Source organism: Eschscholzia californica, unplaced genomic scaffold, assembly GCF_041429995.1.
Source record: "Eschscholzia californica isolate CP2 unplaced genomic scaffold, dmEscCali1.0.p SCAF_3, whole genome shotgun sequence".
Taxonomy (NCBI): domain Eukaryota; kingdom Viridiplantae; phylum Streptophyta; class Magnoliopsida; order Ranunculales; family Papaveraceae; genus Eschscholzia; species Eschscholzia californica.
In genome coordinates, this window is record NW_028238420.1 from 65,114,286 (window position 1) to 65,142,169 (window position 27,884).

At 35.9% G+C, this 27,884-nt stretch overlaps 4 protein-coding genes across 9 annotated transcripts; 2 read left to right on the plus strand and 2 right to left on the minus strand.

Annotated features, from left to right (window-relative positions):
- Positions 1–3,362: 3,362 nt before the first annotated feature.
- Positions 3,363–6,755, minus strand: LOC147553404 (multidrug resistance protein). 2 transcript variants are annotated; one of them, XM_086666383.1, is made up of 6 exons: positions 6,290–6,755; positions 4,877–5,014; positions 4,697–4,783; positions 4,557–4,604; positions 3,984–4,117; positions 3,363–3,614 (listed from the first exon to the last, which is right to left on the minus strand). In XM_086666383.1, the coding sequence occupies exons 1-6, from the start codon at positions 6,587–6,589 to the stop codon at positions 3,602–3,604; spliced, it is 720 nt and encodes a 239-aa protein (XP_086522509.1). In that variant the 5' UTR covers positions 6,590–6,755; the 3' UTR covers positions 3,363–3,601. The 2 variants fall into 2 exon arrangements, with proteins under 2 accessions (XP_086522509.1, XP_086522510.1); XM_086666384.1 differs by lacking the exon at positions 3,363–3,614 and having other exon boundaries at positions 3,980–4,117; positions 6,290–6,738.
- Positions 6,756–17,795: 11,040 nt separating this feature from the next.
- LOC147553405 (salutaridinol 7-O-acetyltransferase-like) lies at positions 17,796–19,425 on the plus strand. The gene has a single exon (XM_086665983.1). The coding sequence runs from the start codon at positions 17,893–17,895 to the stop codon at positions 19,234–19,236; it is 1,344 nt and encodes a 447-aa protein (XP_086522109.1). The 5' UTR covers positions 17,796–17,892; the 3' UTR covers positions 19,237–19,425.
- Positions 19,426–21,355: 1,930 nt separating this feature from the next.
- On the plus strand, positions 21,356–23,445 carry LOC147553406 (cysteine proteinase COT44-like). The gene is made up of 4 exons (XM_086665984.1): positions 21,356–22,361; positions 22,441–22,676; positions 22,750–22,890; positions 23,021–23,445. Exons 1-4 carry the CDS (start codon positions 21,857–21,859, stop codon positions 23,315–23,317), a joined length of 1,179 nt encoding a protein of 392 aa, XP_086522110.1. The 5' UTR covers positions 21,356–21,856; the 3' UTR covers positions 23,318–23,445.
- A 70-nt stretch (positions 23,446–23,515) lies between these two features.
- LOC147553407 (serine/threonine protein phosphatase 2A 57 kDa regulatory subunit B' theta isoform-like) lies at positions 23,516–27,277 on the minus strand. 5 transcript variants are annotated; one of them, XM_086665978.1, is made up of 4 exons: positions 26,768–27,277; positions 26,529–26,613; positions 24,796–26,489; positions 23,516–24,419 (listed from the first exon to the last, which is right to left on the minus strand). In XM_086665978.1, the coding sequence occupies exons 3-4, from the start codon at positions 26,005–26,007 to the stop codon at positions 24,093–24,095; spliced, it is 1,539 nt and encodes a 512-aa protein (XP_086522104.1). In that variant the 5' UTR covers positions 26,008–26,489; positions 26,529–26,613; positions 26,768–27,277; the 3' UTR covers positions 23,516–24,092. The 5 variants fall into 5 exon arrangements, with proteins under 5 accessions (XP_086522104.1, XP_086522106.1, XP_086522103.1 ...); XM_086665980.1 differs by having other exon boundaries at positions 26,529–26,616; positions 26,768–27,274; XM_086665977.1 differs by lacking the exon at positions 26,529–26,613.
- Between the last annotated feature and the right edge of the window lie 607 nt (positions 27,278–27,884).

Sequence of the window (27,884 nt, forward strand, 5' to 3'; positions counted from 1 at the left end):
GTGGTCTTTCCACAATTTTGTCAGAATGAAAAGACAAAAATGGCCTTGTTATGTGAGGGGGAGTTCACTTGGAAGTATCCGTGGGGAGTTCCAAATTCACTTTCCTTTTAAAAAATTATCCATACAATAGTGTCATGTGAGGGCCACATCCCATCTGCAGTTTCGGTAGGGGTATCGTAACCGAATAGCCATACAACAATAAATTCACGTACAAACAGACAAAATGTATTTAACCATCTAAAATAACTCGCAACAAATTGTCAAAGAAAAAATAACACCACCAACATAATTATTTTATAGGGTGAATGACATGTGATTTAATTTACCAGGCCCGACTCAATCAAAAGAATGGTTTGCTGTTGAACAAAACAATGCTCAAGTTGATTGGACTAAACAAATCTATCAATGATCCTGATTTTGTTTGGTTTTCAATTTTTGTAAAATGCCCAAGTCCAACATGTAAATTTTGTTTTGACCCTCAACTAGTGACTAACGATATTTTTTTACTCTTATAAAAGTCTAGTAGTGCGTTTTGGTCTCAAAAACTTAATTTTTGCCCGCGACTTTGGAACTTAAAATAAAGTATCCAGTTATGATTGACATGGCGGTATATTTGTTTAGTCCAACATTTCACATGATTGTTGTTTGCCACTTACTTTATCTCTTTTGTGTTCTTCTCTCCTCTTATGACCAAAGAGATAGAGGTCGGCCCGCCTTGATCGGGTGAAACAACATTTCTCAACATGAATATATTATGAACATTCAAAACGAAAAGATTAATTTATATTTGTTGGGAACTGAATCTAAAAACTCCAGATTAAGTGTGCAACTACTCAACCAAGAAGTGGTAGACCCTTTCCAATTGTTATTCTAATTTATTTGTATTTGATGCTGCTTTATTAAAGGCAAACGTGAAAAACACATTAGGAATAGTATTTCTTTTTGAGAATTTCTCTTTTATTTGTCAGAGTGACTTACATAGACATTCTTTTGTCGCTCTAATAACACAATTCCACAAGTTCTACTTCTTTAATATAATTTCTTTTATGAATAAAAGTTCAGTACGTACTATATATTAACTTTATAAAAAAAATACATTTTGTTACATATATTTTTTCTTTACAAGAATTTTACAGCATCACTAAATGTTGTATACTGCTAAAAATCTTATAGTAACACTTACCGAACATGCTGACCAGGCCCGACTTTTTGAACACCACTGGGCATTCGGGTGTTTCGAGCGTCAGGCAAATCCAACACGAGGATCAGACTTTTCCAGACAAACCATGAAAATCTGATCATCAAAATCTCACGACCACCATGATGCCATCCATAGAAATCTGATCTTCACTTAACCAAGGCAATACTCATATTAACATTCCAATCTCACAAATCAACACAAAACATATCAACGGTGAGATTATTAAGACGATCATCCCATATAAGTTTCTCATAATCTCCATTGTTCTTTTCTCATAACTTAGTAACTTCATCCTCAAGCTTCTTCATATGTCATCACAGAAATCTAGTTAAAACTTAAAAAAAATAGGGTTAAACACCCACATTTTCATTCCAAATCCCCATTGGCTCAGTTCTTCACTATTTCTCTGTTTGTCTAATTGAATGAATATGTTAAACAAGACACACAGAAAAGAAAAAAAATATAAAATCGAACCCACTTGGTATTTGTTCTAGATAATTATGGGTTTTCAAGATTTTGGTTGGAAAGTTGGAGATCAGAAATAGTTTTTATACGCCAATGTATAAAGAAAGTAACTTGATTCGTCGATCCATGAAGAACAAATTATTTTGATGGATGGTTTGGTATCCAATAGTATCCAAACCGCTCGTTGAGGATTTGGATGGTTACCGAACCGCTCACTCGTTGAGGATTTGGATGGTTACCAAACCAAACCATGAGCGGTTCAGTAACGGTTTAAGAAATCACCAACCAAACCATGAGCGGTTTGGTAACGGATAGCTCTAAAATACCGGATACCGAACCAACGAACACCCCTACAATTGACAAGATATTAATAGGTTAAAAATCTTGTCTCCTGTCCAGACAAAAGATACATGTTGAGTAAACTTGAGTCGAAAATTTCAAGGAAAAGTTTAAGTTAATATACCTACGAGAAAATCTTTGGACAACCAAATCTTGACTCAATTGAATTAGGTAGTTAATTTCATATTGGTTTTTCTAAGAAACAAGATAATGACTGTTAGGCAACACGAATAACTTTATATAATTATGTGGTATTCAGAACTCTTACTCCAGTGTAAAGTGACTAAACATGAATCATTGACCTGATTAAAGCCTCATGCAAAGATGAGGTTTTCTCACGTATCTCACATGTGGGGGTTACTAAGAAAAATGCCATTTTAAATTTTAACTAAAATAAAACATTTACCTTATATTTTGGAAATCAATATTGTACGAGCGCGTAGTATAAACAAAATAGTGTTTTGGTGTTTTTTTCTTCGTATTTTTGGAAACTCGAAGTGGAAATAAATCGGATGTAGATGATACCAGAACAAAAGAAAAGTAACTAAGGCCCTAGTACCATGAAAGCCTTTCATCTTCAAGGGAACTGAGGTGATCCATCTGATCCTTCTCATGTCTACAATTTATGAAAACTATACACAAACAAGGACAGAGAGTACATGTACACAGGCATGAGCCTAATAAATCTGGAGTCTAGTTCCGTCTTGCCTCAGGAAGAACAAAACGTGTTAACTTATTATTATCTTTTGATTCTCCCCATGAACTTTCAGTGAAGCCTTATTTGTTTGTTTGCCTTTCTTCTGCATCTTCTTCTATTCTTTCATCTTCCTCATTTATGGTGGAGTAAAAATTAATGCCACAGGGACAACTTCAGTCCATGTCAAGAAGACAAGAACAAAAACTGTGGTGTCTATGACAATTTTCAATAATTTTCTTGCTTTTGTAATGACAGCCTAAACCTAACCAAAACAGAGTTTCTTTTTTAGCAAAAGCTCTACACCCTAGTCTATGGAGAAGACTTAAAACTCACTTAAGTTTAGCTCGTGTTACATGTCTGCGATATAGGACCACTAAATTACTCCAGTCGAGTCATCCTCGCTTCCGCGACCACTTTTGATAACCCAACAATCAAGCCTCATGTACAGGACTTGTTCCTAGAGAAGGCTCGAGGAACCACCTGAACTGTTTGAACTCTTATTGCGCCTGTGCTTGCATATTTACGTGGAAAAATCGCCAATGTAAATCTTAAACTCTAATGAATTATTGGTAAAACAGTTCAGCAACTCAGCTAATTTAGACTCGGACCCTTATAAAAAACAAATCAATCACAACCTACGAATGCAAATCTGCACAAACATACTACTAATCGCTATCTTAAATTTTTTTATGTCCTTCTCATAAAAAAATGATGCTGGAAAAACAAATAGTTATTTACCGAATTTGAAGATTATAATCAGAGCTTCACGATTACATTCAACATTCATTCTATACACTAACCTCATGTTTTTTGTAGCATGTATATGCGAGGGGAAGTTTCCTTGTCTTTTAAGTCGATCATTTTCGAAGCACTCCGAGGAGAAGGTAGCTTTCCGTTTTTTAGCCTTTCACCCTATGACATTATGAGTGTAATTGTATGAGGGCAAAGATATAGACCGACCATTACTCCGATTAAAACTATTAACTACTTATAAGCGCTCTAGGAAGGAAATTGAAATTTGGAAACTTGACAGAGTCATGTTAGGCGGTTTAGCGACTTGATTTTGGAGTAAGCATTATAAACAAGCTCTGAAATCACATTAAGTTTGTGGACATCCAACTCAAAACCCATTGACAGAGACTACAAAAGTCCGTAGGTATAATTTTCTTGATCATGCGACTTTCGATTATCATGTGGGACTATTCTCGGGCAGGAACAGGGAAGAGGAATAGGAAAAGGTATTTTAAACAAATGATCAGGGCCTGTATCTTTAAAACTCACTTGGATTTCTCCTTGGGTTCTTCAACGGCCTCCTCCTCGCTTGTTAAACTTAGGGATGTTAACTTCTCCTTAGCATCTCCAAAGAAGTTCAACACTTTGTCCAGCACGGTTTTGAGCTCGTCTTTCGTTGGAATCTGCAAATGATATGAGAACCGCTATAAGTTCACCCAATAATCGATATGGCTGCAAGAATATAACGAAGATAAAGATAATCTACGAAGGAGAAAAGGTAAAGCACAAATTTCACTTGAAAGTGTTTTTGGCACATAATTGATGGCCAACAAGGGAAATCAGGGTGTCAAGGTGCTGGGCAAATAACATTGAAAGTCACAAGTAGACTAATCGGTCCTCATGATATACTTTGGTGTACCTTTCCAAGTGTTTTAATCATCAAGAAAGCAAGAAAGACGTCTAACGGAAATTGGCAATAGTGGTGGCCCTTCTTAGAGCATCCCACACCCCACAGGTTTCGTGGATATAGTTAAAATCTGCATACCTAGGTCGTCAAGAATCGGAATACCACAGTTTGAAGTGAAAACGAAAGATAGTATAAGAGACGAAAAACAAACTCACTTCAATAACATCATTACTTGAAAGTGCAGCACGCAAGTTGCTGTTCTCCTGCAGATTCGGTGAAAACGATTTAAAATAAGCACAAAGCTATTTTCTTATATGCGTATAACTAGAAGAGCTTAGATTGTGACAAGCCATACAACAAGTTTGTAGCCATATTTAAACTCTGTGCACGTCCTCAGAACACGATTTTGTCTTAATGCCGTTTTTTGAATCTCCTTCTCATCCTGTTCATAAAAAACCAGTCAGTAATTCTCACTTTAAGATGACCCCGAATTGCAACTACAAGGAAAATAAGAAGTAGATTTTGATAACGTAACTCTATAAATCACAGCTGCGATATTCCTTGTAATTGTGTCCTTGTAGATATATTTTCCAAGAAAATTATCTTTGGCTGCAACCATTATCTTTGCAGTTGTCCCACCTGTTATAAGACTAAGTGGGTACCAGAGATAAACCTGTTCCAAATGCCATCCACGTTATATATTTGTAATTACATACTCTAACAAATCTATATGTACCACAACGCATAATTGCAAACTCAAAAAAGGACCTTAGATATACTAGAGCAATGATGTTTTTTTATTATTATGATAAGCGGGAGAAGCCTGACCGAATACAAAGATATACTAGAGCAATGATGTTGCAGCAAGCTTTATAGGTATGCGGACTAGGGCCCTGAAATAAAAACAGACCCAAAGGCCGGTTTTACTTCATGGGCTCTAAGACAGTCCATAATATTTTGTGGGTAACGTCTGACACTCTAAATCAGCCATATCAGCTTTTGAGAACCACACATGTCTATGAATTATTCCCTCATGGTGGATTCCAATTAGAGAAGAGAACCTAGGATACCCATTGCTAGTTTTTTGAAGACACATAAGTAATTTTTAGAAAACTCTCTTGCCGAATGAGTATACAAAAATGTCAGCAGGTGAGGTTCGAGATCTTCAATTGAGACTTCTAAGAAGATCCCAGACAAAGATTTTCAGAATGTAACCTAGCCTGGATGTTGTCATCCATCTATCTATTCCTTTTTCTTCATTTTATTCTCTTCTTTCAACAACTTGTTCTCTTATATACCAAGAAAGAAGCATTCAAAAAAGCATCCTTAAACATATATTAATATGTACAAGTTACCCCCCCCCCCCCCCTAAAAGCTTTGGCCCCAAAGCTCCAAGACATTCTAATTCCTTCGAAATCCTTACAATTGGACAGTTGATCTAAGATCATTTGGGGAAGAAAAAAAATGCAACATTCCAAGGCTTAACAATTATCGATATTGTCCCTGCTTCTAACACCCAAGCCCACACCTGTGGGTACAGGGTTTTGTTCTTGGGGAAAGCTCCACATCCAAAAGGCTTGAATACAACTTTGACACCAAGGTCTAAACTCCGCGGTCATGGGGATTATGTTCCTAGCAGAGGCTCCACGATGCCACCTGAAAGGCCTCGGCATTTACTAAGCTTGAGCGTGCACTAAGGCCCAAGCTCCGGACACTGGGCCGGAGCTATCCCGAACTATCACAAAAATTTTCCTAGAAAAGATAGAAATTTTCATGAATTCCTAGAATCTATCACAGAATGATGCATCACTAGTAATAAGATTGTACTCAGAAAACAAAGGAGTGGTGAATAAGCATATAGGAAGTCAATTAATGAGAAACCCATCAAGTATAGATAGTGAAGTGAAATTTAAGAAGGAAAATGAGAGAATAAGTAGTGTAAACAAACATTGGCCATGCGGATAAAGATGACAAATTTAGGGTTTCCATCTTCTTCAATTTTGGGTAATGAAGGAGGAGCTGTTCTTTGATTATTGAACTGACGAGCTTGCATCCCTCTTTTTTGTTTAGCTTGAACTACCAAACCACCACCATGATTTCTTCTTCTTTGTTGCTTGTGGGTTGTTGGTGTTTGAATTGTACTACTAGTGAAAAGAGAGTGTGATTTTAAGAGCAAATCTTCACGTGTTCTTCTTGAAGATGATAAGGGAAGTTGAACTAGGGCGTTTAGAGACATACCCACATCCATTAATGGTCTAGAAATCACAGAAACACAAGCTCTAATCTTCTCTATCTATCTCTCCTCTTCGGCTGTATTTTACTCTCCAAGTGGATATTGAGAAGACAAATCATCTTTTTCTCTCTCCTTCTCTTATCCACATGCTGGGCCTGTTGGTTGTGGACCATATTGCCCACATAACGCAATTGTTGGGCTTTTCATCACTGACCCAATATTAAGTTTAGGAGTACGATATAAAATTTTCCTTTTTGGAAGATCAAAGTATTTTTAAAGGATGTCGTTATCGATTGTTGACACTAATACTCTACTGTTTTGGGTCGATTTACGTAAACAGTAATTTATATCAGCTGTCGTGTGTGATCTTTATCAAATTCCAGACAAAAATAGAAGGTCAAATTATCCCTCCGATAGCTAAGTCGTGCCTCGGTGTCTCGAACCTTTGACGCAGATGGTGGAAACCAAGTTGGTAACCTCTCTAGCCAAAGATGTAACCTCTCTAGCCAAAGATTGTTAAAGGTGGAGCATAATTTGGCAATGTAATATAGCTTGGTGCAAATTTTTAGTTCATGTTTGGAACACGAGAAGGATATCATCCCGATATCTGAAACTTAGAAGTTGTAAACTATTATTGTTTTGTTGGTCTCAGATATTCTCACTTCTCAAACTATGAATTAACAAACTCCTCTCTCACTTTGACTAAAATTCTCATCTCCCTCGGATCGTATGGCTAGGTATAGTAAATTAAAGTGAAAAAAACATCTTTACCACAACACGTGTACATTTTGTATTACTTGAAAGTTATAAGAGGAAAAATTAAGTTCATTGGTTCGACCTGCATTATATAATATGATATAGTTTATAAAGTGACATACACGACTCCATTGTGTGGACATCATATGTTAGCTAATATTGGTAAATACCCAATTGATTATAAAAGTCAAATGCAATTGAAATAATATACAATTACGGCCGTCCATTTCAATTGACTTTGTACTAGAGTTATATAATAAGGTGCGGTGTAGCGACTCTAAACATGTCATGCTATGTGTCTAAACTGGTCAGGCACAATTAGTGGTTGGATCAGACTTTCCCATTCACCACGACCCATTTATACTCTAAGATCTCTTATGTCTCGGGCCTTGTTGCCGAAGATGTCCTATGTCCCGACCTTTGCTGCCCAAAAAATGTCTCATGTCCCCACCTAGTGGGAGTAACAAAAGATTTGAATCTAATAAAGCTTTTCTTCCGACAAAGTTACAAAAATTCATAAGATTGGTTTTTATTGAAAAAAAAAATTTGTTGCAATTTTATTGAAGAATGATAGTATATAGAAACTACACCAAGTAGAACAAGATTGATCATTTGTGAATTTTAAAATTTGACATTGAGAAACCTAAGACTGTACTGCTAGTACTACAAGTACTGCAAATTAGTTTATATAAGTACCACTATTTTATCAAAATCAACATGGTTGGCATTTGATAAGTCAACCATTTGGCCTTTCATTACTATTTTTAAACACCACCAAAGCAACATATCAAGTTTGCATAAAAAAAAACTTTTTAGCACTATCACATGAGATGTTATAAGGATGTAATAAGTAAAAGTAAATATTATAACTAAAGCGTATAAAAATCAACCTTGATGAGCAGAATGAACTACTTTACTCTGTTTAATTATTGTCTGTGTACCAATACATAACATGGAATTAGTCTGGCGTGTAACCTACCATACTCAACATTTGAATTCATCATTTCTAAGTTTTCAAAGGAGGTACAAAACTTTTATACTACTACAAGTATATATGTCTTTAAATATCACCGACAACCTTACAGACTACTAAGAAAGCTCATATGCGAAGTCGTGCCCAATTAATATAATCTTGTCTTTTCAAAAAAAAAAAATATCAATGTCTACTATGGAATTTTTTGTTTATCTCTAGAGGGTCAACTTGTAAAAAATATTATCATAACCTTTTTAAAACATGAGGCTCTAAAAACAAATAGAGAGATGTGGATAGACTTAAAATTGCATAGTACAAGTCTTTAGGGGCAGAGAGAGAAAAGTCACATCTTGAATTAGTCCACATTATTGTCATCAAAATGTCTTAATCCAAGACTTATGAGAGACTATTTCCATTGATTTTTCAAAACTCTAAGTTGAATAGTACAAATTTTAGTTTTATATTTAGAAGGATAATTTACTCAAAACTCATTCAAAATAATACTAAGTAAGATCTTTCTCCCTCTCTATTATATATAGCAATCAATCCTAAGAGTTAGACAGAATTGGAAGATATTTGTAAACCAAAAAGTTCTTCATTTCTCTTCTTAAAAATATATTTTGGGTCTTTGGTTTTCTATCTTGTTTCATTGAAATGGCAACCAAGATCTCTGCAGTTCTTGTGGTTATGGTGATATTAGTGCTTGGTTGCATCTCACAAGTAGCTTTGGCCCATGAAGGACATGTACATGCACCAGCCATGGGACCCATGCCCAAAAATGAAACTAAAGATAGTGCTGCTGCTGCTTTCTCTCCTGCAATCGTTACATCGACTCTCTTCGCCTCTGCCGGATTCTTGCTCTCTTTCTTCTACTAGTACTTATTACTAGATAAGAAAGGAAATGAGTCCTTTGAGATTGTTCTATTGTGTTTATATTTGAATGTTTTGTTTATGTCTTTAATTTTTTTTTGGGGGTTCAATAATATAGTATATAGTCCTTCATCATTGTCGAAGAAAACGACTCTTAATTGGGTGACTTGTATAGATGAAGGACATTGAATTGGTTTGTTCTATGAGAGTTGTTTACTTTCATTTGTATGTTTCCTAATAATTCTATTTGCTTTATACTTCATTTCAATTCTTGTTTGTTGGTTTTTGGTTTGGGTTGGATTGAGATATCGAATGAATCGGATGGTTTCATTTTATGTTTCTTTATTGTATTCTTCCTAATTTCGTTCTTTTAATCAACTAGCTACTCCATAGGTCAAAAGCTTCTTGATCGGCCCGATTATTGAAGAAATACCAAGTTTTAGTAGTTATTAGAAGAGTAAAAGAAACAAGGTAATCTCAAATTCTAAATAGGAATTTTGAATGAATCTTGTTCATTCAGATTGCAAAATTTCTAAGTTATTGTGATCATTGAGATATTGATTCTACTAGTACATGTTTCCTGGAAGTGGCCCGAGTGATGAGGGATGGCAGCGCCAGAGAGGTGAAGGTGGGTACTACAGCAAGAGCATTGCCATGCCCTAGCTACCACTCTCCCACACATCACAGAACACATACCCCTGCCACTTCTCAAGCTCCTGACCATAGTACCAATTAAGTTTAGTGCTGGATCTAGCGGTGGTGGCGGTTTGTGATGGTGGTAGTGGTGGTGTATCTTGCCTGCATCTCTGACACCATTGAGGCCAAACTCCAGGAAGGAGTGTTTCACGGTTAGCTGCGGCCTTTATCCGCTTAGACCATAGGCCAATTGCTTTCTTTCGAGCCCTCACTAGTTGAGTTTGAACGTCATAAGAAGTTACACCATTCTCATAGAATGTGAGTGAGCAATACTTACTGGAACACCCCAAGTTTATTGATAACGTCCCCGCTTTTGACACTAAGGCCCGAGCCCAACAAGGTACGGGGTTTTATTCCTAGCGAAGGCTCCACGAGTCCAACTAAAAAGCCTTGACACTTGCAAAGCTTGAACAGACACATAAAGGCCAGACTCCGGACGCTCTCCCGAGCAATGTGAGATACTTATAATAACCAGATGAAGAAAACACTCACAACAGAAGCTAAGAGTTGGTTAGTCAGAGTGGTAGAACTCCGCTCAGTAAGTTAGCCTCATGAGGTGAGAGGTTCAAACCCGACTTTCTCTCTATTCATCGGTCGTTACCTAATTGCATGGAAAGTGTGCATTGTAGAAAATTCAGACATGATTATATGTTTAACCAGGACTTCGTAGGATATCAGTGTTGCAAACAAATAAAGATCCTTAGTTTACCTAAATACCAATTACTCATTTTTCTGGCTATTTTTGTATAATTGTGATATGAAATTGGCATTTTTCGTGCTTTATAGAAGATTCTTTACTTGCCCTTGAAAGAGGCATGCACCATGATAACTACACCAAGTAGTACATGACTTTCTTTCTAAATTTGGCATTCGACGAGTCAACCATCTTCGTCTTAATAACCTTCAATTTTTTTTTCTGAATGTTACTCGTCTGACATTGACTTGTCTGAGTCTGACTTGAGTGCAACAGTTATTTGACGCTATTTCAAACGACGGTGTCTTAATTGGGATTTGCTTTGTGTGGGACTCCAAATCAGTCTGATTCACCAATAGTCTTAACCGAAGTACTAGGAGATGCTAATTCACCAATAGTTTATATTAAAAGGATGAGCTCATCCAGGATGTAACTAAATATGAGATATACCTATTCCCTTACTTTGCATAAACTGATACACACAGAAAAAACACACATAAACATGAGCTCCCGTACACCACACACACATATATATGTACACAATTGGCAAACCTGGTTAAACCCAACAAGTTCTTCATTTATCTTCTTAAAAATCAATCTTGGGTCTTTGGTTTGCAATCTTGCTTTTCATTCTATCATTCATCTCCTTTGAAATGGCAATCAAGATATCTGCAGTTTGTATGGTGATGTTGGTGTTCGTTTTCATCTTAGAAGTAGGTTTGGCCCATGAAGGACATGTACATGCCCCAGCACCTAAGGGCCATGAAGGAAATGCACCTGCCCCAGCACCTATGGGTCATGAATGGCATCCACATGACCCAGCTATGGGTCCCATGAACATGCCCAAGAATGATACTAATGTTGGTGGAAATGCTGCTACAACTTTCTCTCCTGCCATTGTCATGTCGACTTTCTTCACCTTTATCGGGCTCTTGCTGTCTTTCTTCTACTAGAAATTCTAGTAGAAAGGAAATCATCTTTATGGTTTGCTATTGTATTGATATCTCAATATGTTGTTCTCGTTGTAACCATTTTCTGTTCAATAATCGTATAGTCCTTCATCGATGTCGAAAAGAATGATTCCTTCGAACTTGTTAAGTTAATCATGGGTAACTTGTCCTAATTGAGGAAATCATTGTTTTGTTCAATGATAGTTTCTTTCATTTGTATGTTTCTTAATATATCTATTTGCTTTCTACTGCAATTTTAACTTTTTTTTTTTACATGGTTTTGGGCTTGGATTAAGATCTAACTTAAACAAATGATTTCATGTTGTAATTTCTTAAATTTTTTAGAAACAATTTCCGTAAGATATGAATTATTAGAAGAACACCATAAAACCAAGTTCTTCCTCGAAGATAAACAGTCATAAGCCCATATCAAATTCTAGTTAGAACATAAAACCCCAATACTTGTATTATTAAAACCCATAAGAAAACATTTCTGGTACCCAATCATCGTCGAACGTCAATTAGTCACAGTTCATCATCTATTCATGAATTTGATTCAATTCATCAATATACCCATACAAGTTTCTATCTCCAAATTACAGGCATCATCATTCGGAATATTACTTAATCTTAAATATCGATATCACCTCACTTTATGTGTGTGTGTGTGTGTTTATAGTACTCCTAAGATTTATCCGAAATTTGGAAGACCTGTATACACCAACAAGTTCTGCATTTTCTCTTCCTTAGCTCTTCCGAGAAAACTGTTTTGGCTCTTTGGCTTTCTGCATCATTTTCGCATTTTCTCGTATATTTCCTTTTCAATGAAAATCAAGATCTCTGCAGTTTGTATTGTTAGGATGATCTTGGGATTTTTGCATGACAGAGATAGCTTTGGGTCATTCAAGGACATGCTCATGCCCCATTGCCTACGGGCAATAAAGACCTGCACCTGCCCCCAGCGCCAATGGGTCACAAAGGGAACACACATGCTCCGACGTCTACGGGTCACAAAGGACAGTCCCTTGCCCTGTCGCCTATGGGTCACAAAGGACATATCGGTGCCTCGACACCTACAGAGGAACATGGCCGTGCCTCAGCACCTATGGGTCACGGAGGACATTCTCATGCCCCAGTAAAAGTACCTACTGGTGCCCTTGCGCCCATGAGTCACAAAGGACATGCCCCAGCGGCTCTGGGTCACGGAGGACATACCCATGCCCTGGCATCTGTTGGTCGTAAAAGACATTAACATGCACATGGACCATCTACTGGTCGCAGCACCAAGAATGGTACAAATGTTGTTGGGGGTGGTGCTTTACTGCTTTTCTCCTGTGTTCGTCACCTAAACTTTCTTTGCCTCAGGTCAGGTTATGGCTCTCTTTCTTCTACTAGTGGTTCTTATAGAAGAAAGAAAATTGATATTTGGGATTTGTTTTATTGTGTTTTATGCGTGTGCATGGGAATATCATTTTTGTTCGATAATAGTACATTTCTTCATCGATGTTGAAAATAATTCCTCAACTGCTCCCTAGCAGATCAAAGACCGAGTTCTTCCATAACTTGTATAGATGGAGCACATGACCATTGTTTTTTTCTATTGAAGTTAGCTTTCATTTCTATGTTTCTCAATAAAATTCTTTACTTGTAGGTTGGTTTTGGATTTCGATTGAGATCTTCAAACGATTTCGTATTTTGTTTCTCCATCATGGCAATGCCATTTCATGTTCAGTAGTATATAGGTGATTATTATCACCTAAAGTCAACTCTAGTACTCAGGTCGTCTGAAACCCAAATATCAAACCTTTTCTAAATAGAATATGCTCTCGAAAAATGAATAGATCGATGTGAATAGAATTAAAACTGCATACAAGTCTTCAGGGGTTGGGTGAGAAAAAGTAATATCTTGAATTGGTCCATATTATTATTATTGTCTTCAAAATGTCTTAATCCAAATTCTTGTTAGAGACTCGTTCCTTTGATTTTTCTTACAACTCCACATTAAATAGTACAAGTTTTAGTATTATATTACAATGACAAGGTACCCAAACTCATTCAAAATATTATTAGCTATACCAATTCCTTTCCTTTCTCTCTATATATATAGAGCTACTAACCTAAGAGTTAGATAGAATTGAAGATCTTTGTGAGCCAACAAGCTCCTCATTTCTCTTGTCAAAAATTTATTTTGGGTCTTTGGGTTTGTGTGTATTTTCTATTGAAATGGCAATCAAGATATCTGCAGTTTGTATGGTAATGGTGATCTTGGTGTTGGCTTGCATCTCAGAAGTAGCCTTGGCCCATAAAGGACATGTACATGCTCCAGCAGCAGCACCTATGGGTCAAAAAGGACATGTACATGCCCCGGTCCCAGCTCCTGGTCCCAGCGCCAAGAATGGTACTAGTGTTGGTGGTGCTGCTGGTGCTTTTTCGCCTGCAATTGTCACATCGACTTTCTTCGCCTCTATCGGGTTCTTCCTCTCTTTCTTCTACTAGTACTTCTTAATAGGAGAAAGGGTTTCCTCGATTTTGGAGGTTTTTTTTGAAGCTGTTGTTTGTAATGGTAAATTCTGTTGTTCAATAATATTATAGTCCTACATGAATGTCGAAAAGAACGATTAGTTCCCTGTTTGGAAGCAGAATATTGAGCTCTTGGGTATTTGTCTTAATGGAGGATATCATTGTTTTGCTTCACTATAAATCTATTTGCTTTCTACTTCAGCTTCAGTTTTTTGTTGATTGGTTTTGAGATTGGATTGAGATCGAATGACTCAAACGATGAACTATTTTCATCTGTTCTTAGAAAAGGGAGGTAAGTTATAAAGTATGTATACCCTAAATAAACAGAGTAATAGATAAGTCATTTGATTATGTAATTTGCCAACTGCTTGATCGTTCAGCTCATTCTTGAAAATGTTATCTGATGTGTTAGTATAAGTGTTGTCAAAAGTATTGAAAAATCGTCAGCCAAAGTATGGCTAAAGCATTGTAAAAAGAAAAGGTCAAAAGCACCCCAAAAAGCCTTGAGAATAGTGTTGCAAAATGTCACAAGAAGTGTCTCCAAACTGCTGCAATAACATCGCGAAAGTATAATGCAAAGTGTTGTCAAAATATTGAGACAATTGTCACCAAAATGTCAGAAACCGTAAAATGCTTAGTAATAAAAAAGACTGCTAAAAGGGTTACAAAGAGTGTCACAAAAAGCTTCACAAAAATTGTCAACTAAAGTGATATCAAGTTGGTCACCCTCGAAGTCATGGGTTCAAGACACGGATTAATACCCTTTAAAGTATGTTAACCTTTCAAAAAAAAGTAAGTGGTGTGAAAAGCGTTGTAACAAGCGTCACCATAAGTGTCAAAACAACGTAATGTAAGGGATAGAGAAACTGTCACAAAATTGCCAATAAGTGTGGCCTAAAGTATTAAGAAAAAACATTGTGAAGAACACTGTTGAAAGTGTTGCTAAAACCGGCAAAAAAATGTGTCGACTGTGACGTGAATAGTGTTGTGGAAAGTGGTGCAAAAACCATCACCCAAGGTAATGAAAACAAGGTCGTGCAAATCGACAATAAAAACAAAAGAAGTGTTACACAAATGTTTTTTTAGATTTGTTACAGAAAGGTTGTCAAGAGTCTTGAAAATTCTGAAAAGTGTCACGAAAAGTAGCACAAAAGCTAGTAAAAAACGTCGTCAAAAGTGTTCAACACTACTTACTTGGTTTCCAAAAAAAAATTCATTATAGAGCTAGGAATAAACGTTGTCACGTCGTGTTTCCATAAGTACCTCGCAACAGTTTTTCTAATACAATTCCCGATGGTACTCTGACGACCGTTTTAGAGTTATTAGAGGCGGCTACAAAACCATGGTACTATTTGTTACCAACGGTTTATTTTATTAGCACGGTATAAAATTGTGGCCATTACCTTCTCCTAGTGAGATTCTTCAATAGAAAGAAGACTAGGTACTAATATTGTTTTTTTTAGTTAATTCCTATTTTGCCCCCTACTTTGTGACCAGCTTCTTTTATGGCCTCTTATTTTCTGTAAATTCAAATATGGCTCCCTTTTTTGATGTAAATGTCCTAACTACCCTTCCTATATAGATTTTTTCAAAAAAAAAAAAAAAAACATAATTCCACCTCACTTACCTCTCCACCACTTATCTCTCTCCACGTCACCTCTCTCTCCAACTCACCTCTCTCCAACTCACCACTCTCTTCTCCGATGAAGGTCGCCGGCCGGAAAATGTTGGAGAAGAGAGTGGTGAGTTGGAGAGAGAGAGAGGTGACTTGGAGAGAGAGGTGACGTGGAGAAAGATAAGTGGTGGAGAGGGAAGTGAGGTGGAATTATGTTTTTTTTTTTGAAAAAATATTTATAGGAAGGGTAGTTAGGACATTTACATTAAAAATAGGGGTCATATTTGAATTTACAGAAAATAGGGGGTCATAAAAGAAGCTGGTCACAAATAGGGGGCCAAATAGGAATTAACTCTTTTTTTTTTGGAATTTTTTTTTTTTTTTTTGTTGTTGTTGAACATTGGTTTTCTTTTTTTTTTTTGGTGAAGGAATTGGTATAAAACCCAAAGTCGAAGAAAATGGACGTGACAAAATATTGACAATGGCAGGAGAGAAAGCAGAACCACCACCCTCTTTAGTTTCATTTTTGAGCATGCTCATGGACTCATGGCTTGGTCATGGTGAGGACAGCTGATGGTTCCAAGCTTTGCAGGAGGCGTTTATTACAACTAAATAGAATGAAAATCAGTAAACAACCACAACTGATATTTGCCTAAAGACAAAAGTTTGACGATTAATATACTTGAACACTTGTTGATCAGACCTTTGTCTTCTTGATCCGCCACGTTATTTACGTGTCTCATTATAGCTTGGTTGAGATGTTGATATGGTCTACTTTAGTCAATTGACTTACTATGGTTGGATTTGCTTTTTTCTAGTCAACAACATTTAGACTGGGCTCTCCATAGTGGAGAGAAATTCATGTTACGCCCTTGCGAAACTGCATTCACGATTTACAATTTCATGAGGGTTCATCCCATGACATTAATTGATTAAGAAAGGCCGAAGTTTTGGGCATGAAGAAAAGTTTTCGGACATACAGACTTTAGTCAACAGAATTTGACACAGGGGTATTTTCCTTTTCGGTCTTAAAAAAAGTGATTAACTTTTCTTTAACCTTTTAAATTTTTCTGAATAAAAACGAATCTCTTGTCGTTTAAAAAAATAGCGTTACGTTTTACAGCATGTTAGGTAACTATATATATATAGTTAAGTAAATATAACATTATTCATAATATATTATCCGAATTTATCCTTCAAAAATCAAATCAGACTATGTCTTTGCCCAATTCTTCCATAAAAAGTGGGGAAATGGTGAATATAAATTTAATTGGTTATCTCCTAAACCTACCGGATACCTTGTTATAGGTGAAATATCAAGTATCAATAAAAAAAATAAATAAATAAATAAGTTGAATTTTTAGGAGTGGTTGGAATTTAATAATTTTAAACCTAATTAAATATTAATTAATAAATGTAAAGTAGGATTGAAAATGTAATCGGGTGGTTGGAGTTTAACAACTAGTGAAAAAGAATGGTATTTTCCATATACTAATTTTGTCAAAGGCATTCCTAATCCTTATGTTTACGTGCATCCTACCTCTGTTTTATTTTATTTTAATTTTACTTTTCATATAATAAAACACTCCATATCATCTTCGGTTGCGCCTAGAGGTTAGGGTTACTAGTTCGATACCTTGCCCGCCTAATCCGGTGACTTCTATTTATGAGCTAATTATAATTATTTTTATTCATTTCATTCAGACTTGTAGTCTATGTATTCACCTAAAATGTTATATTATGTTCAATAAAATAAACAAATATCTGAAATCTGAATTGAACCCGATTCAAATTTCAGATTTGACCCAAAAAAAAACTTTAATCTTCTCTTTAACGAATATCAGAGAGTGTTTCTAACTAGTAAATTTACAAGAGGCATATGAATTAATTATAATTTTTTGTAGCTATTATAGTGATGAGGTTGTTGTTACTCAACTTTTAGGAAACATTTTATTATAAAAAAGAAAGTAATTAGCCAATAATGGAACTTATTTATAATTAAGACTAATGCACTAAAAGGATAAAGAAAAAAGAATTTTCAAAGTATTATATTTAAGTATACAAAAAAAAAAGTAGTCTTATTAAGTCCTTGATTCTATCTCTAATTGCCTATATATACAAGTCCTTACAAGTGAATAATTGAACACCAACTTTTTCTTATTTCATCATCATTAACTTGTTGAAAGTTTGTCTTGTTTGAATCAAAGCTCTTTATCTTTTTCTTCTTCTTGAATTAGTGTTTTAATGGGGATAAAGGTGGAAGTACTAACCAAGGAAGCCATTAAACCAGCATCACCAACTCCCCCTAACCTTAAAACATTCAACCTGTCTATTCTTGATCACTTTCCTCCTCCTGTCTATGTTCCTATCATTGTCTTCTACCCTTCAACTGGTCATTTCGATCACAACAATGTATCCGAACGACTCAAGAGCTCCCTTTCGGAAACCCTGATCCCATATTACCCATTAGCTGGTAGGGTTAAAGATAACATCTTCATTGACTGTAACGACGAGGGTGTCGGTTATTGTGAAGCAAGAGTTGATTGCGAGATCAAAGAGTTTATGGTACCAGCTGCAGATTTACTTCATAAACTTCTACCATCTCATGTACTTTCTAATAGCTTGACCAAGGGTGAACTTGTTTGTATACAAGTCAACAAGTTTGACTGTGGTGGACTAGCTATATCTGTATGTGTTTCACATAAGATAGCAGATGCAACCACCATGGTTGCATTCATTAAAAGTTGGGCAGCCACATTTAGTGGAGCTACCAAAACCATTTGCCCTAGTTTTGACTCTGCTAGTCTTTTCCCTATTGATGAAGAAACACCTATTGTGCCGGAGACCGCGTGTCGTGGGGTCGTCAAAGGAGAGAAACTAGTCACAAAGAGGTTTGTCTTCGAACCCGCGAAGATAACCTCTGCACGAGGAAAAATACTAGCTACGGAATCATCGGAAAATGGGTCGAATAAGTATCGGCCCACGAGTCGTGTCGAGGCAGTATCGGCTCTAATAGCAAAGGCAGCTATTGATGTGAGTAGAGACAAATGGGTTTCGGAGTCAAAACCTCCTCCTTTATATATGGTTAACCACGTTGTTAACATGCGAAAAAGGATTGACCCGTATTTGCTAAATGAATCATTCGGTAATCTACTTGGCTTAGCAAAAGCACCATTGAACACGATGACGTGGACAAAAGAGTCTAATGGGTTGGCTGAGTTAGATGAAATTGTTGGACAAGTAAGAGAAGCAATAAGTCAAGTAAATGGAGATCATGTAAAGAGAATACAAAATGATCATGGGTTCTTGAAATTTATTGCGGATGATTCAATTATAGTCAAGAATCCAGAAGAGTTGGAAGATTTTTGGATGAGTAGTTGGTGTAGGTTACCATTATATGAAATTGATTTTGGGTGGGGGAAACCAACATGGGTAACTAGTTGTTTTAGTAGGGTTTTATACAAGAATGGGATTGTGTTGATGGATACAAAATGTGGTGAAGGAATTGAAGTTTGGGTGAATTTAGAAGAGGAAGACATGCCAAAGTTTGAGCTTAACCTTCAAGATCTCCTTGAAGTTATTTCCTAAGTCATAATATTCAATTAAAAATTAAGTGTTTGTTATTAATTTGTATTTTTTTTATGTTACGGGTCATTTTATTTTCGAAGAAGTCGAAGAACCATACTACCAAATATCGAGTTTGGTTTAATATTTATGTAATACTTTTGTGAAGGCGGATTGTTTTAAGGGCCAATGGAAAGTTCTTTTCCTTTTAAACTAGTGATAACCATGAAAATGTTAAACTAGACTTCCAAAAAGCATCACAATTAGACCACAATGAAGAACCTTTTTGGTTGAAGTTTATGTTTTTTCAATAAAACAGAAACTCGTAATTACATTAAAGACATTAACTATATACTACGTGATAAGCAGGAAAAATAGAGACGGTCGTTAAACCATAGAGGAAATATAACCTAAAATACTACCAAACATGACATACTCTAGACTCTAGATCATATTTTGTCACACAATCTCTGAAGTTAATTAAAGAAAAAAAATTTGATTTCTTCCTCTCTTGGTTTATTAAAGAAAATTGGTTAGTTGATGGTTGTTTCACTAAAAAAATATATAAAAAAGATTTGGAGTTTAATTATATTTTATATGATTGAGTGTTAGATAGTCACCTAACAACTTACATGAATTTTATGTTTTATTGTCTCTTTCAGAGAGTAGTTGATTGACTGGTCTTGCTAATATAGATTGCAATATTGCATGCATGATTTTGTAAGAGAACTAAGAACCACACCACCAAATTAGAGTAACGATAGGAAACAAGAAAAATTAGGCAGAGTATTGTGGACAGAAATTTTATGCGGCTTGCAGTGATTCGCGGTTTCGTAGATCAAAATTAAAGCATTAGAGACACAAATCAGAGGAAGTCTAAAATTCTATCCAAAGTTTACTTAATTTTTCTTATTTTCTAGTACTTTTCACTAAATTATTATCAGATGAAAAAACATCACATGATAATTCTGCCCAACTAAGTTGGGTTCTTCTCCTTTGGTAAATGTAAATCGGTTTAGCTATGTAATACTTTCGTGATTGATTCGATGGATATATTGTTCTAGTTGAAGTTCATTTGTTATTTTAGACATGGAACGATTATCGCGAATTTCTAGAGAATGTTTTCTTTCATTACTTGTTATTTTATTTGTAAAAGTCTTTCATTACATGTTACTTGTTAGTATATGCAACTTCAGATTTTGTTTATGTGTTCTCAACTAATCTAATGGTGTCAAATACAATTACTAGGATAATCCTTAAAGGATTTGAATTAGAGAGTACTTAATTCTAATTCCAAACATCCTTATCATGCCTCTATTTTGGTTAGCTAATGTGTTGTTTTCTTTGATTTTTCTAGGAAAATGTATATAGTTTATATGATTGAGGTATTAGGTAATCACCTAACTTCCTAAATGATATTTATGTAATGGTATCTCTTTCATAGAGGAGTTGATTAACTATTTTATTCTTCCTATTATAGGTTGCAAGCATGTACTACCAATAAGAGATAGGTTTACTTTGAACTCATTAGAAGCTATATAATAAATAATAATTATATTATATATCTTGGTGAAAATTATGATAGTAATCCATATATTTATGTTTTATTTTGGAAAACCAATGTCTAGCACCTATATCTTTCAATTTGGAAGTAACTAAATGGGCTTCTTAAATTTGTTCTCCCCTTTAATCAATACTCTTCTGGTTTATTTCACAAAAAGAAATCTTATTGGATAAAAACTACATATCTGATTATTATTAGCCAAGAGTTTTGTTAAAGATCAAAAGGCAACTATTTAAGTGATCGTACCAAGAAAAACCCCTCATCCAAATATCACGACGTACGTAGATCGTAGTCAGTCTTCCAAAAAAACAAATAAAGAAAGTTTTAATCTCTTATGGGTCGATGAACTCCAATTAGGTGGTAACATGGGTGTCTCTCTACCATCGAGAACAAAATTTTAATTTTATTGTCTCAAAATGTACGTACTTCCCTCCTTAACATTCACTTAATTTCGATGCAGACAAATGTTCGTTTTATCTAAATTTAGAGAAAACACAACGGGTGGGCTACAACAAAAGCACCTCTTGCGAGCTACCGCAAAAGCCCATAAGGTTGCAGATAGGGAAATATGTTTTCTCTATTCTCTCTATTTATCCAACCAAAACCTAAGGGTGTAACTTCCCCCCTACAAAACTTCTCTGTTTGCTTCCTTTACTCTTAACAAACCGGAGATTGTTCCATTCCCCCTACAAAACTCTCTATTTATGTGGATTAAAATGATGTGAATTTCTGTGAGAATTTTTGGTAGTAATGTATTTCCAAAAGATAAACATTCAACCATCAAGAAGGGTGTAAGATAAGGTGGGACTTGGGTGCTTGAGAGAGAGAGAGACAGATGTAAACTATAATTTGCAATGTCTTTATCATTAATTCATGTAAGTTGCAAGCAAAGTTAAAATTGGGTTATAGAAGCCAACTAAATCAAAACCAAACTACCCAAATTCTACAAGCTATCTTAAACTAATCTCACCCCCTTCTTTTGCTTTACTCATAAACAAAAACCCTAACTCAAAACAATCTTTCAAACCACTATAAACACATCTCCTACCTCTCTGTCACTTGCATTATCACTACACAGCCATGGTGATATTCATCTTCTTAACCATCTTATCCCTTCTTCATCTTCCTCCTACCTCTTCTCAACCCAATAATCCCCAAACTATTCTTGAGGTCACAGACGAGGACGTAAAGTCCGAGATAGATCTCCTTGCTCTGTACAAGAAATGGCTTTCGGTTCATCGACCCCATGATCATAACTTTCGAAACAATAATCTAGATTTTCAACATAAAAATATATTGATGAAGAGGTTCGATATTTTTAAGAACAACGCTCGGTTTATCCATCAAAGTAACAAAAGGAACGGTATGAGTTTCAGTCTTGGTCTCAATAAGTTTGCAGATCTGTCTAACGAAGAATTTCGAGCAACTTATGCAGCAGGATTACCTGAGAAAGTACTTGAATCGAAAAACAAACGAAGATATAATCAAAGACATATGTACGAAAACATTGTTGGGTCATTGCCCGGCTCAGTCGATTGGAGGGAGGTAGGAGCAGTCACTGATGTCAAAGATCAAGGACCATGTGGTAAGTGAACTTAATGGAGTTATCTCAGTAAATAGTGCAGACTTGAAGAACAGCTTATTGTTTCTATTTGGGACTACAGGGAGTTGCTGGGCCTTCTCTACTGTTGCAGCTATCGAAGGAATAAACAAGATCAGATCTGGGAAGCTGGTATCACTGTCTGAGCAAGAGCTCGTTGACTGTGATAAGAAAGTTGATCAAGGATGTGATGGAGGACTCATGGACTACGCCTTCCAGTTCATAGTTGAAAATGGAGGAATTAGCACCGAAGTCGATTACCCTTACACTGCCAGCGACAATGAATGCAATCTCAAAAAGGTACATCTATAGATAGATTTGCAAACCCTGTGACAGAACTCTACTATACTAATACTGTATATTTTTTCTGCAGAAAAACTCGTCGGTTGTTACTATAGATGGTTATAAAGATGTAGCAGCTAACAGTGATGATGCTCTGATGAAGGCTGTAGCAAATCAGCCTGTTTCAGTGGCAATAGAAGCTGGGGGACTTTACTTTCAGTTCTACTTGAAAGTAAGCTTCATTGCATTTCTAAGCCTATTAAATAACACTAGCTCGATTTGGATAGCTAAAAGGATGAAATAGGTATGAACTACGAAAGATTACATATCGAAAAAATCATTTAATTTGGATCAATATGCAGGGGGTATTTACCGGCCCATGTGGAACGAACCTGGACCACGGAGTAACGATTGTCGGATATGGAGAGACGAGTGAAGGAGTCAAGTATTGGATCGTTAAAAACTCTTGGGGCTCAGACTGGGGAGACAATGGGTATATAAAGATGCAACGAGTCGAAGCAAAAGAGGGCTTGTGTGGGATAAACACTTTGGCATCATATCCTGTCAAATCCATTCATAACAAATCTTTCACAGAAACAAATGATCCTCTGATCCGCTTCTGTCCCGGAAGAAAATGCAGGGAATCTGTAGTATCATGAAAGAAGTAATCCGTACGAAATATAGAACAAGAAAAGTAGTATGTTTACTTGTTTCGCTTTCATAATTAGTCAAGAGAAGCAATCATAACAATATTTTAGTAAGCTAGAAAGACTTTTAACTACATAAACTACAGGACCATATGCAATCTTATGCTATTCAGAACTGATACAGAATGAATGGAAGACTATACATACAGGTAACAAAACAAAGTTCGGCTAATATTTTTTCGAAGATCGAAATAATATTTATGGCATAAATTCATGCCAAATAGTCGAGTACTGGTTCATTCGCGAAGGAATGAAAGTTACTCAAGGCATACATACAAATAAATAAACCTGCAGTTACTAAAACTAGAAATTCAAAACAAGTAAAACCAAATTCAGGTATTGTGATAAGACATATATACCTCAGAAGTGCAACATTAACTAAGGTGGCCACGGAGAACTAACCAACTTCTTTATGAATTTGAACTACAGTAGGCTCGAAAGAGACATTATCACTTTTTTTCTTGGTATGTGATAGTCTTTGGTGTATAAAACGACCATTGGAGCCAACATCTTGATGCTAATAGGACCGGGTAACCGACAACAATCAGAAGGACTAGGAGTTGAGCATCGAGATGGTGAATAAGAAGGCTTCGGCCCCAATAAAGGAACTTTATTCGTTTCATTACTCTTGAGATTTATCCGTTTAGGGTATTGAGATCAGGAGTGCAACCACTAACACTGATCGTACTTTACTTATCTCGAAGATGTATGAGGCACTATAATGTGGCTAAACCATGACAGCTTCATTGCTCGAAGCTTTTGATGCAGCAATTTCATCTAAGTGCTTCCATATAGCCTCTCGCTTAGCTTTCATCTCTTCCTCGTGTGCTTCATTTTCCTTAAACGTGATCAAGCCGTCTTCAAATAGCTCAGGATCAAGCTCAGATAAGATCCTACGAACATTGAGTGACAAACTCTGAACAGCCTGGTTCCAGTGGTTTCTAGCATTTTTCTCCAAAGCCGGGAAGATAATGGGAAATATAGCTCTACGGTTTTGCTTGATCAAGTTCTCTATATGATCATTATTCCAGAAAAATAGTGCCCGTTCCGCCACCTGTCAACATGACATTGATTATAGAAACATTTTAGGAAGTAATTTGTGTAATTGGGTGAAAAACATATAGTAATATAGCTCAGGAGGAGACAACACCAAATCTAGAATTTTCAATCTTTTCATCAGTGTCTGCTCGATTTATCCCTCAGTCTAGAAAAAGAATAGCAAGGACTACATTTAAGAAAGTTTTTTTCGAATGAACTACATACAAGAAAATTGTCTCGATCTTTATCATATCGAACAACAATTTGAGTCATCATAAGTTCGAGACTAGATAATAATATCGTGACGACAATGTATAATTTTTGGCTTTGAAATATTAGCATCCTACAAACAAATAACTGTTACTGGAAATGAACTTTTCAAAGCATAATACCTGGAAGTGTGGACTGTTGATACAGCGAGCAAGCTGGCGGAACAAGGGAACCATACACCGTTGAAACTCCGGCAACTGAGTTGCTTCCAAAACTTCCTCAAGCTCCCCTAAGAACATGACCTCTTTTGCACTATTTGTGATTGGCCAATACTTTAGTAAACCCCTTATCACGGTATCAGCAAGCTTGCAATCTTTCTCGACAAACTGAGTGATGCAGTAACACAACTGCTGATGGTACATGGGTATGTATTTGGGCTTATGGAGAGGAATCAAAGCTCGAACAAGAAACAGTTTGTGTTCTTCTTTTAGTGGTAGAGCAAACCCATTGATTATACTACCCAATATCTCTAATAGTTCAGAAATACCGTTATGTTTCTCGGTTTCAAAAATAAAGCTGTAGAAAATATTGTTGATAGATTTCCTAATGAATGGTCGGTGTACCATAAATTTCCCATAGATACGATGAAGAATCGTTTTTAAATAATCTCTTTCTCTAGGATCATCTGAGTCGAAAAGATCTAACAACTTAAGAACAAAAGAGTGATCGATGTATCTCTTGGCCAATTTCGCATCCGTCTCGGGTGATGTAACAAATCTCAAAAGGATTTCGTACACCAATTGCAAGTGGGGCCATGCTGGATCCATCGAAGGTTCCTCTTCGTCCAAATCAAAAGCTTCCAAAACCCTATTTTCTCGTGACGGAGAAGCAAGTGGCCTAAATAAATTGACGGAGACCATCTTAATCAATTCTTTCATGACAGACTCAGAGAATTTACCACTAGCTGAAGTAAGGTAGTCCACTAGCTCAAGTAAAGTTTGTCGCTTAATATCTTTTTCTTTGAGATTCTTCATGGGATCAGTGAAGTCGAAAACAACACAACATAAGTTAATCTTTTTGATAAGTAAGTCTTGTTTCTCAGAGTTGGCTACATCTCTAAAACCAGGCAGTGCTTCGTATGAGAAACCGGAGGTGTTCCCATTCAGCTTCAAGTTACCTACTTGAGGATAAGAGTTCATATCATTTAATCCCGGAATGAAATTAATGCCGGGAAGAGATACACTGCTTGAACTCACAGACTTATTACTTGTCGAATCATCGCGTCTTGAACTGGTAGAAGCATTTGAAGCAGTTGAAGAACTCTCCGTTGATTCCCGATTTTCAGATGATGACCTTGGTTTACGAGGAATCTTACCAAGTAACTTGTTGATCATATCTGCAAAATTGATCAAAATAGTCTTCCGAAAACCAAAAAACCTGCTGGGGACTCTTCCGAAAGCTCTTCAAAACTAGAACACACTACTCCCTCAACAAGATTCTTTCAATCGATATGAAGGAAATCTAAATGTGAGAATATCACTCCAAATCCAAAGCAATTTTGGCTTATGAACTGAGATTTTAGACCTACCCAGAAGCTTCCACCCCTTCTCTTCGATAAGAAAACTACAAAATTTTGCTAATTCTTCGCGTTCCCAAACCAAGGGCGAGTACCAGTTGCAACTCACAGATCAGACAAAATCCAGATTTCTCAAAGAAACAACCATCACAAAATCCCTCTTTTCATCTTCCCCTTTTCTTCTATCAATCCCAAGCAAAGAATTGAACTATAGAAATCCACATCAGACCAAGCATCAGCAACAAGTTTCAGAGTGTGGGGTTCACACAACATAAGCTTCTGTTTCAATCAGCACCTTAACTAACAAAAAAAATGAAGACAGAGAAACAAGAAATGAACAAATATGCTTCCCCAAATACCCAAATTAAGGTTTTTTTGAGATTGATCAAAGATTCTAAGATTTGGGTATATGATAATAATCTAACTACTACCCAGAGTATTAAAAAAAACAAACAAACAAAACATACCAAAACTAAAGTAATCAGACATGGATATAAAATTGTGATAAAGAGAAGAAACAATTTGCCAAAATCTAGAGAGAGAGAGAGAGAGAGAGAGAGGGTAATTTTGCTACTTACAAATAGACAAATATGAGGTATTGATGATCGATGAGAGATTTTGTAGTAACTGAAGGAGGAGAAATTGTGGGGTTTGTTTGAGGAATTTGTGTAAACAAAGGAATATCCACAAACCAAAAAAGGGCTAGAGAGAGAGAAACTAATCTTTATGTAGAAGAACTCCTCTTGTTTGATTTTATAACAAAAACATCCAAATTTCTCTCTAACAAACCATACCCTGTTTCTCTTTTCATCTTCTCACAATCACAAACAACCAGATAAAGAGAGAGAGAAAGAGATTGATTGACATAAACAACCCTCCAAAATCCTAAAAATTTGATCTTTTTTTTTTGGAAGACGTTGGAGAAGGGGAAATAACTTTCACTTTGGAAAGGGAATTGGGAATAGAAAAAGTGAAATTTATCCTCCTCTTTGCCCAACTTGTCTTTTGTTTCTTGGTTGCTTTTCTCATGTTATTTCATTCTCTCTCTCTCTCTCTTTCTCTCTAGATTTTCCTTTTAGTTTGATGACAAATTAGAGACTAATTAATCATAATTATATCTTATTGATTAAACAATATATTAATGATGACTAATGAGGATAATATCATGTTTGATTAATTATATCAAGATTTTAGTCTTACCTTCCAAGTTCTATCCAATTAAATACACTCATCAAACTAAAAAATTTGAATGGGCGAACAAAAGTTTCAACTTCTTAAGCAATGGTGAACTATTGAGTTTCATTAGATATAGATTCTATATAGAAAAAGCCTATACTTTTAATATATTTATTTTATGTATAATCTAATCATATTCCAACAAATTGGAACTTAAAGAAAGAAATGGTATTGCATTTTCTAATTGGATGAAAACAAAGTCTTCCGACTATAGTTACATATAGGGTGCATATCATGTAGAATTTGCAAATAAGTGTACAGTTGGCACTATATGGAACAAGAGTAGTTAAACGAGAGTTAGATTATAAGAAAGAGCATGTTTTTAAAGATCTCATTCTTTTTTGCGAATGACTTAAAGACACTCATATTATTGTTGTAGGTGCTACATTTACATATAGATCCCTTAAAACTTCAGTCTTTGAAAGGCGCCTATAGTTCCAACGTGGAACGCGTATAAAT

Bases quoted from the DNA above. Each gene is read 5' to 3' on its own strand.
- LOC147553404 (XM_086666383.1), bottom strand. From the start codon at position 6,589: ATGGATGTGGGTATGTCTCTAAACGCCCTAGTTCAACTTCCCTTATCA. The intron at 5,015-6,289 runs GTTTGTTTACAC...CATTTGGAACAG, and splicing joins TCTTTATCCGCATGGCCAAT to GTTTATCTCTGGTACCCACT. The intron at 4,784-4,876 runs GTTACGTTATCA...TTTTATGAACAG, and splicing joins TCGCAGCTGTGATTTATAGA to GATGAGAAGGAGATTCAAAA.
- LOC147553405 (XM_086665983.1), top strand. From the start codon at position 17,893: ATGGGGATAAAGGTGGAAGTACTAACCAAGGAAGCCATTAAACCAGCA.
- LOC147553406 (XM_086665984.1), top strand. From the start codon at position 21,857: ATGGTGATATTCATCTTCTTAACCATCTTATCCCTTCTTCATCTTCCT. The intron at 22,677-22,749 runs GTACATCTATAG...TTTTTTCTGCAG, and splicing joins ATGAATGCAATCTCAAAAAG to AAAAACTCGTCGGTTGTTAC. The intron at 22,891-23,020 runs GTAAGCTTCATT...ATCAATATGCAG, and splicing joins ACTTTCAGTTCTACTTGAAA to GGGGTATTTACCGGCCCATG.
- LOC147553407 (XM_086665977.1), bottom strand. From the start codon at position 26,007: ATGATCAACAAGTTACTTGGTAAGATTCCTCGTAAACCAAGGTCATCA. The intron at 24,420-24,795 runs GTATTATGCTTT...TCATGTTGACAG, and splicing joins TCAACAGTCCACACTTCCAG to GTGGCGGAACGGGCACTATT.